Raw genomic sequence first — 19,546 nt, forward strand, 5'->3', positions numbered from 1 at the left:
GGAGACTCTTGAGAGTTCCTTGGACTGCCAGAAGATCAAATCAGTCGATATTGTCGACCATAAACCCTGACTGCTCATTGGAGGGTAAAATTCTAAAGTTAAAGCTCAGCTACTTTGGTCATCTGATGAGAAGAGAGGAGTCGCTGGAGAAAGATTTGATTTTGGGAAAGGTTGAGGGTCGCCGGAGAATGGGTAGGCAGCGAACGCGATGGTTAGATGGCATCCTCGAGGCACTGCAGATGAAGTTATGTGATGTCAGAAAGATAGTGAGAGACCGGAAAGCGTGGCGTGACATGGTCCATAGGATCACGAAGAGTCGGACACGACTGAACGACGGAACGGTACTGAACTGACGTGTTCACGCAGCTTACATTTTAGACGGACAAGATCCTGTGTGCAGCTTAAAGAAGAAAGTGTTTGCTGCAGGCTGTACTTTCAGTCTTTTAGCCCTCTTTATTACATCGTCTTCGGGGCCACCAGCGTACAAAGGGACTGGGTAAACCACATCACACAAATCATTATAAAGCTCTTTTTTCTTCATTTGATATAAGTGTACTCTCTCGAGAACCGTACAAATAAAACTTGAGCCCTGTCGGTAACCTCCTTCCAAAAACCGCGCAATTTTCTGGGTATGCTTTCCGTTCCCGTAACGAACTCATGCAACATACGACATAACCTTGACTGGCACACGGTGCGCAACAAAGAATCTCTGTCTTCGCGAAAAAAGAAAAATCTGGTAACTAGCTGGCATAGAAACAGGTGCCTTAAACTAACGCCACCATCGTGACAGACCTGAACAAACTCGCGCGACTACACCGCTCTTAATTTGATGACCCTACAAACAGAGCAAAGATGCGGTGAAACGTGCGCATCCACTCTCGAACACTGCAGCACTTGCATTACACACCATAGCTTGCTTATCATGAACAAGTTGCGAACTGTTGCTCTACCTAGTGCAGACAAGTATGCCGCTTTTTGTCTTTCGGCCTTATCGCTTATTTCTTGTGCTTGCCCTCTCCAATCACGATAACAATCTAGCGGCACTCCTGGTTTGTCACCCAGGTAAAGTTTGCGAAATAAAATTTGCAACTGAACGACATACGCTGCGTACTGCATTGGATCATCTGGACGATCACCCCTTAACGGAAGGGAAGATCTTGGGACCATGGCCGCAAAAGTCATCTGTGCTCAAAGCCTGCAAGGCATTTCTTCGCTTTTTAAGAGAGACTAGCCTGATTGACAGACTGTGGCTTTTTTACCTCCTCTCCTCTTCTACCCTCCCCCTTTAATCCCCCCATTCCCCTTCCCCAGTGGAGGGTAGCCAACCAGAATTATTTGTGGTCAACATCCCTGCCTTCCGCCCTTCTTTTCTTCTCCGCCTCCTTCAGGAGTAGAAGGCCATCCTCCATATCATAGACCAATGCTCTTTGTCTAGTTCACTTTTACTACAGGTGGTTTCGCTCGTGTCGAACACATTGCACAGCTTCGACTATACTGTCACGGTTTCTTGGGAAAACGGCCAAGTTGTCTGCGTATGCGAGAAGCTTTACCTCCGTCACCTGTAGCCTAAAACCTTTAACAGACTCGTTTTTTTTTAAATAAGATTAGGGATAGCGCTTCTGTAAACATGCAAAATAACAGAGGTCGGAGAGGGTAGCGTGGGCGCGCAGAACGTTGCTCGCTGATTGGGCCCCTAGATTTCGGTTTACTATTAACTTGGTAGTGAAGTTCTGGTACGCCAAGGCTACTTTCTCTCGTATAAAAGAGCCTAAATTCGTATATTCCAGAATGCAAAACAAATTTCGTGCAGTACATAGCTGAACGCTTTTTCTGGATCAATCTGCAGGATGGATATTTGTTCATTTGTTAGGTCGCAACACTCAATCACCGTCCTTGCGATATGTATGTTTGATGTAATAGTGCGTTCTTTGATCCCACAAGTTTAATAAGGCCCGACTATTTTCTGGATTACTGATTGAAATCTTTGCGCAAACACCTTCATAAGTAACTTATAGTTTATATTTGTAAGTGAAATTGGCCGGTAAGCTGTAACGTGTTGCAGCTTTTCTGCTTCATTAGATTTAGGAGTAACCAACTGCGCCATGCCCGGGATTGTGAAATGCGCATCATAATTCTCCTTGTCTGCCGTGAGGATAATAGTAACAATGACAACGGCGCTACAATGAGTGATAATGGCAAAAGATGACATCAGCAATGATAATGAGAGCAAACATGATGCACCGTGTACACCAGCAACGCTATGGCTCTCGCATTTCCGCAATGCAAATTCCACACTGCTCTCAGAATTTTACAGCGCAGCCTGTTGGCACCCATTCCTGCAATTCGCGGCGTCGCCGTCGGCGTCGCTGTTGTCCCTCATAAACAGCTGCGCAGCCGAGGCGGGTTTTGCGTGGGCATCACTTTGTCGGTGCTGTAAAAGAGGAACTAGTTGCTTTATCGAAAAAAGAATGGTTACATATTGTCACGAAGACAGGGATTTATGGGTACCGGCAACAGGGGCAGATACACAGTCAAGAGAGAGGTTCCCGAGAAACGGTAGCACGAAGACACAAGCTCAAGAGTCCACAGGGGTTAACTAGCCGAAGCGCGCGAGAGTCTCCAACTTCTTTGTCGTTCAAGCGCTACCTCGAACCGTCAGGTGGCATTATTCCCCTCCCTCGAAAAAAAAAACCGCAAGCTCACAGAAAAAAAAACTGCTCCGGATGGCAAATATGACTTTCAGCGGGTAAAATACGGCTTCATGCGAAGCACATGCACCAGGTCAGACGAGCACTGACGACTAGAACTCGGTACAGTTCCGTCTGGAATAACCTCGTACGTAACTTCTGAGAGGCGACGCAACACTCTGTAGGGTCCGAAGTAACGATTGAGAAGTTTTTCTGAGAGGCCTGGGCGCCGGACAGGTGTCCACACCCAGACTTTGTCACCAGGCTGGAACACGACATAGCGATGGCGGTCGTTATATCGGCGTGCATCTGTTGCTTGCTGTTTTGTAATGTGATTACGGGCGAGTTGGCGAGCTTCCTCAGCGTAGTTGGTGAATTCTTCTGCGTCAGCGGTAAGCAGCTGGTCGTCAGCCGCACATGGCAGCATAGCGTCGAGCATGGTCTGTACATCGCGTCCGTATACTAGGCGAAACGGAGTGAATCGAGTTGTTTCTTGGACGGCCGTGTTATATGCAAATGTGACATAAGGCAACATCTCGTCCCATGTTTTATGCCGGACATCGACATACATGGCGAGCATGTCCGCTATTGTTTTGTTTAGTCGCTCAGTAAGGCCATTAGACTGAGGATGGTAAGCAGTAGTCTTTCGGTGATGTGTCTGGCTTAGTTGGAAAACTTCTTCAAGAAGACGCGCTGTAAATGCCTTGCCACGATCAGTAATGACGTATGAAGGGGCGCCATGGCGGAGGACAATCTGCGTCATGAAAAATTGTGCCACTTCGGAGGATGTTGCACGTGGCACCACCATAGTTTCCGCGTAACGTGTCAGATAATCTGTAGCCACGATAATCCACTTATTGCCAGCTGACGATAGAGGAAAAGGGCCAAGAAAGTCCATACCAATTTGGTCGAATGGTACTAGCGGTGGGGGAATAGGCTGCAGGAAACCCGCTGGCTTCAATGGCGGTGTCTTGCGTCACTGGCACTCGCGGCAACCTCTAACATATCGATGAACGGTGGCGGTAAGTTTGGGCCAGTAGTAGGCCTGGCGCACTCTGGTAAGAGTGCGTGCAAAGCCCAAGTGTCCAGCGGTGGGTTCATCATGGCAAGCATGAAGAATTTCATCGCGGAGATCTGCAGGGATGACTAGAAGATAGGCTCGGTCAGTGTTGCCGGCGCTTTTCTTGTAGAGGATTCCGTCGCGCGTACAGAAGGATGACAAGTTTTTAGCAAACAGTCGAGATACTGTAGAATCGAAACCCTCCAGATGATCGATCACAGTTTTGAGGTCTGGGTCAGCCCGTTGCCGGGCCTTTAAATCAGAGGAACTGATAATGCCAAGAAAATGGGCGTCTTCATCCGTACTGTCATGGGCCAACTCCACGGGTGATCGAGACAGTGTGTCAGCATCTTCATGTTTACGTCCGGATTTATAAACGATAGAGTAATCAAACTCCTGCATATGAAGGCTCCACCGTGCAAGACGTCCTGATGGATCTCGAAGACTAGCTAGCCAACACAAAGCATGATGGTCTGTCACAACTTTAAAATTACGGCCGTAGAGGTAAGGTCGGAATTTCATTGTGACCCAAACGACGGCTAGACACTCCTTTTCAGAAGTTGAATAGTTTGATTCTGCCGCGAGAAAGGGTGCGGCTGGCATAAGCGATCACTTTTTCCTCGCCTTGCTGGTGCTGGACCAGAACAGCACCCAGACCGACATTGCTGGCGTCGGTGTGAATTTCGGTGGCAGCGTCCTCATCAAAGTGTGCAAGAACGGGAGGGTTGTGCAGCCGTTGGCGCAGCTCGGTGAATGCCTCCTGCTGCTCGGAAGACCAGACATACGGGACGTCATCACGTGTCAGGCGCGTCAAAGGTTCTGCAATCTTGGCAAAATCGGCAATGAAACGGCGATAGTACGCGCACAGGCCCAAGAAACGTCGGACTGCTTTCTTCGTGGTAGGGATGGAAAAATTGGCTACAGCGGCTGTTTTGTCAGGGTCAGGCCGGACACCGTCAGCGCTAACCACATGACCGAGAAATTTTAGCTGCTGATATCCAAAGTGACATTTTTCCGGTTTGAGTGTCAAATCGGCCGAGCGAAGAGCGTCCAATACCGTTCGCAGCCGCTTAAGATGTTGGTCAAACGTTTCTGAAAACACGATGACGTCGTCCAAATAAACCAAACAGGTTTGGCATTTAAGACCAGCAAGTACGGTGTCCATCATTCTCTGGAACGTTGCTGGCGCTGAACACAGACCGAAAGGCAATACTTTAAATTCATATAAGCCATCGGGTGTCACAAAGGCAGTCTTTTCCCGATCGCGCTCATCCACTTCTATCTGCCAATAACCACTTTTTAAATCAATGGAGGAAAAGAACTTGGCGTTGCGAAGTCGATCGAGTGAATCGTCGATACGGGGCAACGGATATACATCTTTTTTTGTGATGTCATTCACTTTCCTGTAATCAACGCAAAAATGCAGCGTGCCATCCTTTTTCTTAACCAACACGACGGGCGACAACCACGGACTTTTAGACGGCTGAATAACATCATCATTAAGCATTTCCTGGACTTGTGTCCGAATTGCCTCACGTTCTTTGGCCGAAATACGGTACGGCTGCTGTCGAATAGGTCGGGCATCGTCAGACGTTATGATGCGATGCTTGGCGATAGAAGTTTGCCGGACTTTCGATGATGAGGCAAAGCACGGGGCGTACTCCAGCAGTAAGGCACGCAGGGCGCGTTGTTGACAGAAAGAAAGGTCACTGCTAAAATCGATGCGGTCTAGAACACTGGGAGTATCAATAACGTCAAACGCAAAACATTCAGAAACTTCCTTTAACAGTTCGCCGAAAGCGATGGCAGTAGAGCGATAGAGGTGGCGAGATTCATTCGTGAAGTTCGTGACGAGAAGCTCAGAGTGACCATTATTGAGAATAATTAAGCTTCGAGCTGCACAGATGCCATGAGAAAATAAAAGAGAGCGGTTGCTTTCAGCTATTATCGGCCCGTCACGAAGCCCGTCGCACACAACACTCACAAACACGCTGGAGCGGGGAGGCACTGAAACACACTCGGCTGAAACCCGTAGGGCGCACGTACGTTGGCCATCGGTGGGGTTGGCAGCCGCTTTCTCCGTTGAGAACGAGACCGTTCGCTGTCGGAGATCGATGATGGCGCCATATTCCCGCAGGAAATCCACACCGAGAATCAAATCACGAGAACATTCCCGGAGAACGACGCAGCTGACAACGAACGTTGACGTACGAATCTGGATTCTAGCCGTGCACTGTCCAATAGGAGTAATTACATGCCCCCCAGCCGTGCGTATTTGCGTGCTACACCATGGTGTCATAACCTTCCTAAGGGTCGCTGCCAGTTTCCCACTCAAAATCGAAAAGTCTGCTCCGGTATCCACTAAAGCGCTGACATTATGACCATCGATGCACACAGGGATGTCCAGCGATAGCCGGTCTCGTGAACCAAATGCTGTCGTTTCTGCTCCAAAATCTATATCTGTTCTCATTGGGGGGACTTCTTTGTGCTGACCTTTAGCGGCCCCGCCCCCGGAGGTCGCTCTACTCAGTTTTCCCGGTGGGGGCTTGGCGAGCGACCAGGCGGTGCTCGCGGGAAGTTACCAGTTGTTGAAGCGGTTTGCCGACGTGGGGATGGAGACCTGGATTGTCGGCGCGCCATCCGCAGGCTCTCTTGTGCGAGGTTGTCTCCAATGTCACGAGGTAGTTGTCCGAACGTGCGTCTAGGTGCGTTGGTGTAAAAACCCTCCGGTCCGAGTTCCCGATAAGGGCACCACCGGAAAATGTGACCAGGTTCCCCACAGTGGTAGCAAAGGCGGCGGCTCCGAGGGGCCTGCCAGACGTCCGTTCGTTGAAAGTTTGATCGCGGTGGCCGCACGTACCGCGTAGGCTGCTGTACAGGAATGTATTGCATTGGCTGCTGGACGGGCATGCACTGGGTTGGTGGTAACATAGACAACGGAGCTTGGACGGGAACTGGGCGTCGGAGAATAAGTCGGACGGGAATAATCAGGAACAGGGGTACTTTGAGCTTCAGCAACATGCAGAGATGGCTGCGTGACTTGCTGAATCTCTTCGCGGATCATATGTGCGAGAGAATCACCCCTGGGTTGGAACGTGCCACAAACCTTCTGCAGTTCCTCGCGTACAATCGCACGAATAAGATCTCGGAGCTGTTCAGTATTTCTTACAGCAGCTGTAAGAGGCTCGGCAGCAGTCGTAGTGAGGATTGGGCTGTCGTAGACCGCCGAGCGGCGCTGGTCTAGGATCTTTTCCATGGTGACCGCCTTTGTTAAAAATGAGGTAACTGTAGTTGGTGGGCTACGTACAAGACCAGCAAAAAGCTGTTCTTTAACCCCATGCATGAGGTGGCGCAGCTTTCTCTCTTCAGACATGTTGGGATCCGCACGTCGAAATAGTTTCGTCATGTCCTCAACATACATCATGACGGACTCGTTTGGCATCTGTTTTCGAGATTGTAGAGCACGTTCTGCTCGTTCGCGCTTATCCAGGCTGATATACGCCTCTACGATAAGACGGCGGAACTGAGGCCATGATTTTATTGTGCCTTCTCGGTTCTCATACCATGTCAAAGCATGGTCTTCCAGGCAGAAAGTGGCGTTCCGTAGCTTTAAGTTGTCGTCCCACTGATTAAAGGATGCGACTCGTTCGAACTGAGTTAGCCAATCCTCAACGTCTTCATGCGCAGTGCCATGGAACGATTTCGGCACTCGGGGGTTTTGAACGTAAACAGGAGTACCTTGCATGACTGTCGTAGTGCTTTGCGTGGCTGGCCGGAGGCTCGTTGTTGAAGTGAACTCCAAGGACCCGTGTTCGGGAGGAAGGCCCAGGTTCCTCCGGATGACGCGATGAACTGGCGTGTCCACAGGCAAAAGCTCGGTGTCGTTGGTTCGCGGAGGGGTGTGCGACATTGAGAGGACAATTACCCAGCTGCTCCACCAAAACTGTCACGAAGACAGGGATTTATGGGTACCGGCAACAGGGGCAGATACACAGTCAAGAGAGAGGTTCCCGAGAAACGGTAGCACGAAGACACAAGCTCAAGAGTACACAGGGGTTAACTAGCCGAAGCGCGCGAGAGTCTCCAACTTCTTTGTCGTTCAAGCGCTACCTCGAACCGTCAGGTGGCAATATGATGGAGAGTCAACGAGATATGTGCAACTGAGAAAATGTTTGAGGTTGTTTAATTAAGTAATAAATTAGAGGCAATAAGAAGAATTATTGGTTCACAGAAAAGAAAGGCGAAATGTCTGTCACACCTGTTCTCTGGACACCTTGACCGCGCCGTAAAGGAAGAGAGGAAGATGGAGAGCATTACAAAGTCCAATTAAATAATTTCAAGGGGTCTTTTTGAGAATATTCGTTATTTCGGCCATAAAAAGAGTTCACAAATATTTCAATCAAATCAAATATTTGAAATGCTTCACTTGTGGTGCCGAGTATATTCCTGCCGTGTGAACGTGTAGTGACGTTGCTACATGGGAGCCGAAACTACTGGTCTTCCACCATGTCACTCCAACATCGCTATGTCGATAGGATTGGGTTCATATAGTGTGCTCTATAGATATGATGAATGCGCATGGCGAGTTAGCGAATGCACTGAACACCAAGTAGTTATGTGCGAACGAGGGAACCCAAATGAGAGGGCAAAAAGACAAAATATCTCTGTTAATTTGCCGTTTTCTGTTTCCAAATTTGCCGACCAAAATGTATACTCTTGGCTATTCTGATGTTCATTCGACCAAAAAAGCCGCAATTATTAGAGCACAAATTAATGTGAAAAATAAAAGCTTATTTCTCCCAGCATTACATTATAACGCCTGAGAGAAAAACAAACATGTTCTATGATCACCGGCTGTGAGGTAGTCCGTTGCCGGCTGCATCGCTATAGTGCCTTACGCTTTGCTACTATTTAAATTATCATGTATCTGCTGCATATTGCTGCACCAGATGGTTTTTCCCAATCACTAAGAAGCCGAGAAAAGGTTTAATGATGCGGTAAGAAAAAATCGAACTTCGCCAAATGCAAGAGATGAAGCAAAAACTAGCCTTTAGGTCATGTTCATCCCGTTCCACAGTCTGATAACGACTGTACAGAGATCGAGAGTTATAATATTTCGTGCTCGTTACCGTCGATTTCGACTTTATCGACGCATGGACAAATAAACTTAATGAATGCATGAATGTACAGTAAGGTATACTGATCCCGTTGTTTCATATACGCCATGGGAATCGTATATTGAGTATATCTATCTTCGGGGATATAGGCCGCTTGTGTCAACAAAAGACTGATGAAGCTTATTCATAAGGTGAGATAGAATATTTGGTGACTTGGATATTCACTGTCGGGAAAGTATACACTGCAAGCGTCGGCCTCCGACCTTTACAAATACAACTTCTTTGAAAAAAGCATGCTGCGCTCGGCCAGACGAGCGATTTCTGAACTGAATGAATAAATTCACTGTGGTATCCGAACTATTCATTTTATTTTTCAAGCAGTCAATCCACACCTGACATTGTTCAAAAGAAATTCACGCACACACGCACATTTCTTGTGAACTGCGGTCAAAGATACGTGAAGACATTTTGCATAAGAGGCAATCATGAAATGACTTGTCGCGAAGGCTAAATTTCCAGCAAAGCAAACAAAAGAAGGAAATAGAGCAACACACCAAATAATCACAAACTTCGGCCAACGCCGAGTAAACAAATGTCACCAAACAAAGTGACTATGATGATTGCATTGCAAAAGTGATGGGGCACTAAACGTATTAAAATAAAAACAAATAATATATACAGAGGTAATAATTAAAAAGGCTGAAGCTGATACGATGAGGTATAAAAGGAAGAAATGGAAAATTTCCAAGGGAGCGTTGATGGTGGCATGTGCAGCACTGGGTTTAAGTCAGGTGGAAAATATATTGAACTAGTGATGAAGAAAATTTCTTCTTTCCCAGAAGCTACGATGGATTGCTTAGTGATTACAGGTGATGGCTGCGTCAAGTATTTAACGAATAATCATGGATTTGTAAACTTGTGCGACGCCTCCCAGGCCGCCACTTTCGCCTGTATGCCACTCGAGAATGGCGGAAGGTGTTTCCTACACGTAGTTTTACACGAAACGACTTCCCTTGCTGCATCGATGTGACGAGCTGTTGCACAATAATTGCGTGTAGTACCAGCAGTTTCTAGGCCTTCGGAATGCACGAATTGCATTGCGCCCGTGTCCCCTAGCTGGCCTCAATCGAGAAGACATGGCTAGGTTCGTGACCGTCCTGTTGTCAAGCGGTAAAGGGTTAGGGCGGAGGAGGGGTGAGTGTGTGACAGTGGGTCCACAGATCACTCGCATCTCTGCCCAGGCTAGGCGAGACCAGTCCTGCGTACAGCTACTGCTTAGTAAATAAACCCACCCCATTACAGCGAATTTCTGCACAATTTTTCGCCAATCCCTCCCGTCAAACTTACTGGGTGAGTTTCTTAAAAAAAATGCCCTTCTGTTTTTTTAATATCCATTACCACAACCAGCAGTCACATCTCCATCCAAGTCGCCTAAGTTCATTGCCATGTTATTGCCGCGGGCTACGTGACGTCACGCGGTCAAATTCAAGCGCACTCTCGTGCCGTGGCGCCAAAATGGCAACTAAGGCAGTTGTACAGCAAGACAGGAAAAAGCTTTTATCCACGTGCAGTGGGCGTGAGTATGTGTGTGTGTGGGGAAGGGGGGGGGGGCAAGACGAACAATCACTAAAAGCACGAATCAGTCAGAAGCTAATGTTAACCATATGATCAGTGAGCAGAGACAGGGGGTCGAGCATTTCGAGGCATGCCACCACATGGCAGCAAGATGAGCGAGCCGCAGCGGGGCCGCGGTCTTCTTTTCCCCTCTTTTGTTAGCTGTCGTGCGGAAGGGGGCTAGGGGGCTAGCCTTCTCGGTAACCTACTTACAGTTCTTGCTGTTGTTGTTGTGGCTGTAGGAAGAAGGAAAAGAAAAGGAAAAAGAAGAGGGAGAGAAAGACGCGCACCGCAACAACCGCCGTCGTCCACCACAAAAAAGCAGTGGCGGGTGCAATGACGGCATACAACAGATAAAATTCGGTGGCTGGCTAGCCCCCGCCAGAAGCGGCATTGACCTACCGTCCCAGCCCCTTAGGGCCAGGAACTGCCACCCTTCACCACCTCCCCTCTACTTACTTACAGTAGCTTTTGTGAGCTGGATGTGATGCATCTTGAGGGCAGTATGTTTCACAGCTCACTTCCTCAAATGCGATCTTATAGTCAGCGCGCTCGCCGTGCTCGGCGAGGGAGTCGCGTTCGGTGTTCTTTGACCGGAAGTTATATTTGTGTTACCTGATTTTCAGATTTAGGGCTCTAATGCGATACAAATGAGAAGTGCTGTCGAGGAAAATAAGCTCTTATCAAGATACACGGAGGAATGCGCAAGAACGACAGAAGCCAGGACGCGCACAAAGGTATTGATAGGGAAGGAGAAAAAGTGCATGAAGCAGTGAGAGCGCGCGTCGGAGAACCGAAGATTTGAGCGAGGTGAAATATACGGGTGCTTAGGCGACCTGGCAAACATACTCTACCATTCATCCGATCCAGGGGTGCGGTATTGTCAAAAAATGTACATTACATGGAAAACAAAGGGCTATACTATGCATAGCTTTAGAAGCCAATCTTCTAGAGAACTTAAGCTATACTCCATCTAGGTACTTCTTAGCAGCGCTACCAAAGCTGCGATGAGTATGGAATTGATGTTCAAACACTGCAGCATAAAATCGGCATGCGGAAAGCGAGATACCCGGCCTTAAAGTGCGCTTGCGCCAAGCGAAAATGTTGATGCTCTTTCCACTTTCACTCTCACCTTCATCCCTTCGCTATCAATCAATATCGCCAACCTACCCTCTCTCTGCCTAGCCTCTAAAGCGACACTGACCCATATCCTGCTAATATGCCCGGAGTCTCCTCCCCCCGGCGGATCGGTGCCACTCCGGACTTGGGAAGACTGGGAGACCACACTACGCTCCAAGGCCCCGGCGAAGCAAAAGATCGCAGTTCACCGGGCTGCCGACATCATGGGCAGATTAAATACGAACGTTTGAGTGCGGCGGGGTCGTGCGGGGACCATACCCTTGCGAAAATAAATGTTTCGTCCTCCTCCTTCCTTACGGCGCGGTTCAGGAGTCCACAGAGCAAGTGTGACAGATACTGCGCCTTTAGCTTCCTGTGAACCAATTATTATTATTACTATTATTTCACTGTGATTTGCGATCAGTGCTTTCGCATGCCACGCTTATGCAGAGAGTACGATTCGACCGACATGCAAGGACAGCATGCAGGATTGCTTGATGTTTGCATAGGCAATCCGGAATTTATAGCGATAGCGGTAACAACACGGAATGCGTTGAAATTACAATGAGTGCGCTTTCAGATTCAGTGCTAGATTCAGTTTAACTAGAACAAATAGTTTGACCTCTCTACCGAGGCAACTCCTCCCCCGTGACCGCACATCAGCGGACGTCGCGGTGTTCGGTGTTAGTCGATGGTCGCATGAAGAGAGAGCACAGCGGCGCTGCTCAGAGCGTTTGAGGCCACACCTACACTCTGTCCTATCGCAGGCTCATGATGACAGCAGTAGGGAGAGTGAAACCGTTGTACGTGAAACGTGCGCGATTCTAGTTCGTGTTCATTGGTTCTAGAATGGCGGCGCACTCTGACTCCGTATCCTTTGCTTAGGACAAATCGCATAGCTGTAATTCTGTTTTATTTTTTATACAGAGTGAAGATTGCACCGTAGAAATGGTACCTAACAATAAGTGCTAGTTATTGTTTAATAAAATGGCTACTGTTCTAACAACAAGATGGCGCCAGTAGAGTGAATTAACAGCTGAGTCAAACGTGCAGAAGTGACAAACAGTGTAATATCCTGCATAATGCTTGTTTAGCGTGCGGAAACCTTCCTGTGCTATTCTAATACATTCTTATACTTTCTACAGACGCTTCACACCTGTCCCTCATTGCCACATGCTCCGACGGCACAGGAAACCCTAGACTACTAGACCAGAGCAGGATAATCACTAACGCACTCTGTTAGCTCTCAAAGGCATGTTCTTTGCTATTTAAAGGCCACCTGTCCACCCTCCGGTCGAAATTATTTTCTTCCGCGGTGACTGTGGGACTTCACTCCCAGATTGCAAGGCCCTACAAATGTTTTTGAAAAGAATAACTAATAACGCAGTTACAGCCACCGCAATCACACGATTCTGTCGTGTGTCTCTCCTCCCGTTCCCTCACAAAAGTTTTTCACTCTCCTGCCCGGTCATCTAGCCTCCGCAAGACAAATTCCCGTTCCTCCTCCGCATTTGGCGGGAGGTGGGGCGTGGCACAACGCGTGCACGAAAAACAAACGAACAAAACGGGCGAGGGAGCGCGCGTCGCTGGATTCAGTCCGGCCGTTGCGAGGGAAAAATCCCGCAGCGAGCCGTAGACACCCATTCTTCACCCTCAGATAGCGAGACGGACCAATGGATGTCGTTTTCGACTACGACGTCATCCTTGCAGCCCGTAGAGAAAGGAGGAAGCTGGTCTCCCGACGGGGAGGATGAGAGAGAGCTTTGATTTGTATTTTTGCTGCTTTGCGGCGCGCGTATCGCTGTAGCATTTTGCACAGACTATCTCCGGTACCCGATCGAAACACTGGGCTCCTTTGCTTAAAAGGGCCTTCCCTGGACAGTGGCCCTTTAAAGTGCCCTCCCTACAGTGGAAGGGTCCCCAGGAGCATATAGCAGGCTCCGCCCCCACCCTCTCCAATGGTAGCTATAAAAGTTTTCAATACTACAATCAGGGAAGCCGCCCGATTTCTTTGCTGCGTCCTTTGCCGCCCTTGCATAAATTCTTTGTGGCGCCAACTACGTATCGCGTCCCGCGATAATACGCTCACGCCTGTTGCGCTGCACGAGCAGGCACCGAGAAGGAAAAAAGCGCGCGTGGTTTCAAAGATTAAAAGGGGGCACGTGAGGCCTATAATAATATCGCTCAACCATTAACCTCTATTCCTTATATAATTTACGCGTGTTATAGTAAAGCAGCGGCATGAGCCACTCAGACATATTTCTGATAGTTTTTCAAATTGATCATACTTATCTGTTTATGTGAAAAAAATCACTTGGTATATAAGCTGTGCGTACGTTTTCAAAATGTGTCCGTGCACAATTAATTTGCAGTTTTGTACACTTCAGTAAGTTTGTGTAGCGCTTGGACAATGGTGTGTTTGAAACAGCGCGTTCTCAGCGATCGTCAAAAGGGACAAATATTTTCACTGGTGTGGGAGGAAAAAAGTTAGAGCGCTCGTACCTCATACGTTGGGTGCTTCACATATTGTTACGTTCGTTAGTAATTATAGTTCCTGTGGCAATTCGAATCATTTTGATTTCATTGAAGGCTTCCAAAATGTCCACAACATCTCTCCGCAGCTTATAAGAAGTTCCTGCAAATGCTACCAAACTGCAGCGTAGGTTTTGACCCAGAAAAGGACAATGGTACTGTTGAGAGGTACTACTATAACAAAACTGCGCAACAGTGTGTGCCTGTGAGTGTGAAAAACGGCGATCCCTATTTCCCAGGGATACATTACTGCGAGGAAAAATGTAGTAATGGTGAGTATTACTTAACATTCTCAACAATATTTCGGTCTACTGCTAAAAGTAAATTAATTCATATTGCACCCATATCCCATGCGCACTTTTCTTATTTATCTTGGCTATTAAGGCGAAAGCAATTTAGACGCGAATGTAATGCTCGAAAATTTGAAAGCAAATATTAAGCTTGCAATATTTTTGAAAAATAAAAAACAACGAACACTAATTTTGTAATCGGTAAAGAGGACGAAGAAACCGCGCCGCAGAAAAGACTCAAGAACGAAGCATGGCGCTATCACGTGGATGTAGAACACGAGAAAGAAAAACAGTTGGTCGGCGCTTTGCCTGTGTCTAGCGGTTTTATTCCTGAGTTATCGCACACCGTAACAATATAAAACATATCTTAGACACAGAAGCTTGTAAATTAGGGAAATAAATTGAAATCGCTTATTTTTGATGCCAGATAATAACTTGCAAGGGTGAAGGAATGGGCTAGCTCTAAATCATCCTGAAAAGCAAAACAGCGCACTTCAAAACACAGACACATCAAGGGAACGACAACACAGCGCTGTGTCTGTGCTTTGAAGTGCGCTGTTTTGCTTTTCAGATAATAAGACGGGGCATAAGAGCTGTGTCATTTAGCGTTATAATACAAAAAGAAATATCGAGACGGCGTGCATTCGGCTAAGTGCAGAGAATAAATTGAAATGACAAGAAGCATGCTGTCCAAATCCCAGTGCGGATTATGTGAAAATTATGCTCATAAAGAGGCGCCGTGGTTACTTGTTGGTCGTAGTGTGGTCCAGAAGAGATGATCTTTGCTAACAGAGAGAGGACAACGTATTATAAATAATAGTACCGAGACAATTCTTGATAGCTGTAGTAGCCAAGGGTGTAAAATTGTTACCATAGTGGACTCCGACAATGCATTTCAGTTGCTTTTGGGTGTGTAAAATGCGGATTTGAATGAAAATTATTTTGCAATATTTTAAATTCTATTCCTTTTCTATAATCGGACAGCATAAAGGTGCAAGACGGTGGTGTGCGGGTTTCCAAAGGCTTGACGCGTCATGTACGCTGCCCACATTGCCCAGCAGCGGTGACTATAGCGTTGTCAGTAAGAGTGTAAAAAACGAAAACCATATTTTGCTAAATTCACTGTTATAACCGAAAATATATACCTAGAAGTAAACGTATAAGTACAATACAGTATATCATCAATTATTTGTGTACTTCTGGAATAACGCACAAGGTAGGTTGCGTGCTTCGTTGGTACACGCATATGCACGCCCAGTTAGCAGGGCGAGTTTTTTTCGAATATGCAATCTTGTCTGTCATGTTGTTCTGTACAATGCAAGGGGTTTAACTCTGCGAGGCATAAAAAATTATAAAATGGAAAATGAGTTTTGTGCGGTCTTCATATATAGATTTAATATTGGCAAGGAAAGCTTTATATGTTTTTGCGATCGGAGGCGAACGATTCGATGACGGAGAGCGTCGTGCAGTATCTGGACCGCGAGCACTTCCGTGTTGCCAGCGGTCGCCATTCGTTATGCTGGCTGGCAAGCCCGAAAGACCCATCCGGACAGTTATCTCGATATTACCTCCGTATGGGAAACTTTGACCTTAGTGTTGTTTGCAAGTCGACACGCAAACAAGTCTCTGTCGCGCGCGCTAAAAATATCCAGTTTAGCAGTCGTTCTTGCTACTGAAATTAGCATGCAGCCTGTTAAGTGCGCGCGCCCTGATCGTGGGCAGAGAAAACGAACGAATGGAAAGACTGCGACGTGTGTGCGTTTGTGTTTGTGTTTGTGTGTATGTGCGTGCGTGCGTGCAAACGGAGTGGCCGGGGATGACGTCTCCATGTGAAAGGTCCGAACTTGGGAGGAAGACTGCGGGCTGGCGCCGCACGGACGGGCAGCGATGTCGGCCAAAGAAAAGCGCCGCTCCCGAGAGGACACCCGATCCTCCCTCAACCACCCTCAGCCGTACCAGCGAGTTGTTTTCCAGGAATTCGGCGGGAGCTTGCAACTGCAGCTTCTGTGACGCCGGAAGAGGGTGAAGAGGAGAACCCGGAGAAAGGGAGGAAGCTCCGAGGAGTTCGACCGACGCGGCCAACGAGAGACTCGTTTCGGGTGCCGTGAGGAGAGGCCGCACCCTGACAGAAGTGAAGCTGTGCTGAAACGTGTATATAGTGTAAATAAATTCTGTATTCTGCAATTAGAATATTGGTCTATGCAATCGGGTGAGGAGTGAAATTAGAAGAAAAGAAGAACCTGATATTTAACTCCTCCCTTTAAAATTGAAAATAATGAAAAATAACTATTCAATGTTCGGATGTGAGGGAAATTTAAGCGTGGCACTGAATTTAATCAGACCGTGGGCGCCAGATTAAAATAATCGCAGTAACATTAGATTTAAGGATATATTGCAATAAAATAACAGAAGCTTCCGAAAAGGACTGCAAGTTTACTTAATTTTTGTTGAAAGCAAGAACAAGTTCAAGGACAATATTTGTGATCTTGTTTAAAAAGAAACAGATTTCTTCTGGACCGCTTTGATGATTTGTGGCAAAGTACGGAGATGAGGTATTCTCCATCTACCCTTATCCCTAACTGCTCCCATTCCAAATCTCTGAATACTTCCTCTAAGCAAGCCGTGAATAGTACTGGGGAGATCGTGTCTCCTTTCCTAACGCGTAATTCCGTCTCCTCAACGGTAGGGTCCCGCAACTTCTTTCTCGTCACTGGTTGTCTCTGAGTGGGTTAAATGGCGAATGTTACCTAGAGGTGTGTCTGAAAGCAACCTAAAGGTAACATAGACTCATTGAAGGCAGGAAATGATTACGTTGAAAATAATTAAATACTGTTAGCGTTGTCAACCTGTTGTTTCGTGGCTGTGTTCACGACTGGTTTTGTGGCTATTAAGGATTAAAAACATCACATGATGCAACCTAAAGGGGAACACCCCTCAGGAAAGATATTGGTAGCTTTTTTTAATGTTGCAATTAAAAAGCAGAATTAAAAAAAAGTTGCTAGCACAACATTTGAACATATATTTTATTCGCTAAGTGCTCAGATAAGAAATGTTATTTCATTGCGCCACTGAGGCAACGAGCACAGTTGACTTTAAATGCGCTCTTATTGATTTTTACAATATTTCCGCTATCTGTCGCCAGGTGACGCTGTTTGGAGGACCCTACCGTTGAGAGAACGTAATCACGCTGGCATAACACCTTTCTTTATGGAAATTTTGTTAGAAAAAGAAGAAATGCGCATGGGCAGGGCATGTAGTGTGAAGAGAGAATAACCGATGGTCGATTAGGGTAACAAACTGGATTCCAAGAGAACAAAAGCGTAGCAGGGGGCGGCAGAAAGTTAGGTGGGCGGATGAGGTTAAGTTCGCAGGGGTCAAGTGGATGCAGCTAGCACAGAGCCGGGTTATTTGGAGTAATATGGGAGAGGCCTTTGCTCTACAGTGGGTATAGTCAGGCTGATGATGATGATGACAGTGGAGAAGGTTAAGTGGAAGTGATCGCCTTGTGGCGCACCGAAAGGGTGCTATGAAGTCCTTCTTTGGCACAAGAAAATTGGGACAAGATTGCCTGAACTCTTAAAATATGTAATAATTCTAAGATCTGCGTGACTGCTCGTATAAAAAAAAACACGCAATTGTGACTCGCAAGGTACGTGCTTCGGAAAGGTCTGGCTTATTTATCATTGCTTTCAAAGTTCTCTTGAGTGATTACCGCTGTAACAAACGTCAGCTGTTTAATGTTGTGTTTAAATTATTCCCATTTGTCTTTTTGTTTTTTTTTCTGTTTTTTTTTTTTTTCAGAGAAGCATGGCCTCCCGCAATGTAAAGAGGAGATGGCAACAGGAAAGCCGCCAAAAGGTTGGAATTGTACAGTGGATTACGATACGAGGTACACCATTTGCGTTAAGAGTGCAGCTACTCACGAAAAATAAACGTACTACACCAATGATAAGCACATTTTTGTGGCGTGGCCCATAACGGTTTTGACTGCATACGGCATTCCTGGAGCGGTTATAAAGTAGAGGTGTCCTAATAAACTACAGAAGCGACGACGCCTCCTTTATGCTCAGTCGGCGCAACCGAAGGAGCACTCACATAACAAGCTTCATCTGCGATCGAAGCCATCGCGAAGGCTTCCCAAAAAATGTTTTGATCCTAGAAGCATCGACCTTTTATTAAACATGAATTTATACTTATGCCTTGAGTAATGCGCTGCTAGGTTAGCATCTGTGAGATGCGAGACGTTATCCTGCCGTAACTTCTTATTCACGCCTTTTCTGATGGGACCTACATACGCTGAACGGCAAAGGGCTGGTTTCTTTTAGATATCTTCTAGCGCACAGATAAGTGTAGAAATGCGGGGAATATGAGTGGCGTCGTCATTAAATGCCAGAAAGGTGCCGACAGCCCTTGGCGCGAAGGAAAAAATATAGAATTTTCTTTGCTTTTATGAATGTCAAGTAATTGATCGTGGTAGTAATTGGCCTGTAAGCAGAATAAAGAACAACCACATGCCGCCTGTGGGATCCGAACGCGCGGATCTAGAATTTGGCTTCCGATGCCCTACCGCTGAGCCGACCGCCCCTATAGTGGAGGTTGGCGCTGGCGAACGCTCTCAAGAATAGGTTACACACCAACATAAGCAACTAAGAAAGCTTAAACAATAGTCGCCGAAATTTCAGCGGTAGAACACCGAACGGGAAATTCGGAGGTCATGGGGCACTGCGAGCGGCCGCTGAGTGCGGACACAGTTTTCATGGGCTCTGTGAATTTTCGCCACCTGTCCTGGAAATTGACCAGCTACCCACAAGATTCTTCGTCAGGGAACGAAGAAAGCTACAATGACCACGCGGAGTGACCTGTTTCGGCAAGTGAACTTTGTTTCCCTCCGATTTTTTGGTTTCTCGTTTTCCCGGACCACGTTGACCAGCTAACCGTAGAGAGCCGCTATTACCGAGCTGCCGCGGCGAACGCTGCGGCAGTCACTGACGCCGACACCGCACATCTACGGCACGGCGCGGGAAGTAGGGCAGACTAAGGAAATGACAAACATGGAGATCGTTGACGGAGAGAATATAAGCCCCGAGGATATGACACAAGGCTCATCGTTCACCGTGAGGAAGTCGA

At 47.1% G+C, this 19,546-nt stretch overlaps 1 protein-coding gene across 1 annotated transcript in view; it reads left to right on the forward strand.

Annotated features, from left to right (window-relative positions):
- LOC146196197 (anticoagulant protein rhipilin-2-like) overlaps positions 1 to 18,438 on the forward strand; it is an 89,579-nt gene extending 71,141 nt beyond the window's left edge. The window contains exons 4-5 of the mRNA XM_084596344.1: positions 14,219 to 14,401; positions 18,221 to 18,438. Coding sequence (XP_084452470.1) covers positions 14,219 to 14,401; positions 18,221 to 18,351 — 314 coding nt within the window. The 3' untranslated portion in view covers positions 18,352 to 18,438. The remainder of the gene's footprint in view (positions 1 to 14,218; positions 14,402 to 18,220) is intronic.
- Positions 18,439 to 19,546: the final 1,108 nt, after the last annotated feature.

This window comes from Amblyomma maculatum, chromosome 3, assembly GCF_055883805.1.
Source record: "Amblyomma maculatum isolate TAMU_Amacu chromosome 3, ASM5588380v1, whole genome shotgun sequence".
Lineage (NCBI taxonomy): Eukaryota > Metazoa > Arthropoda > Arachnida > Ixodida > Ixodidae > Amblyomma > Amblyomma maculatum.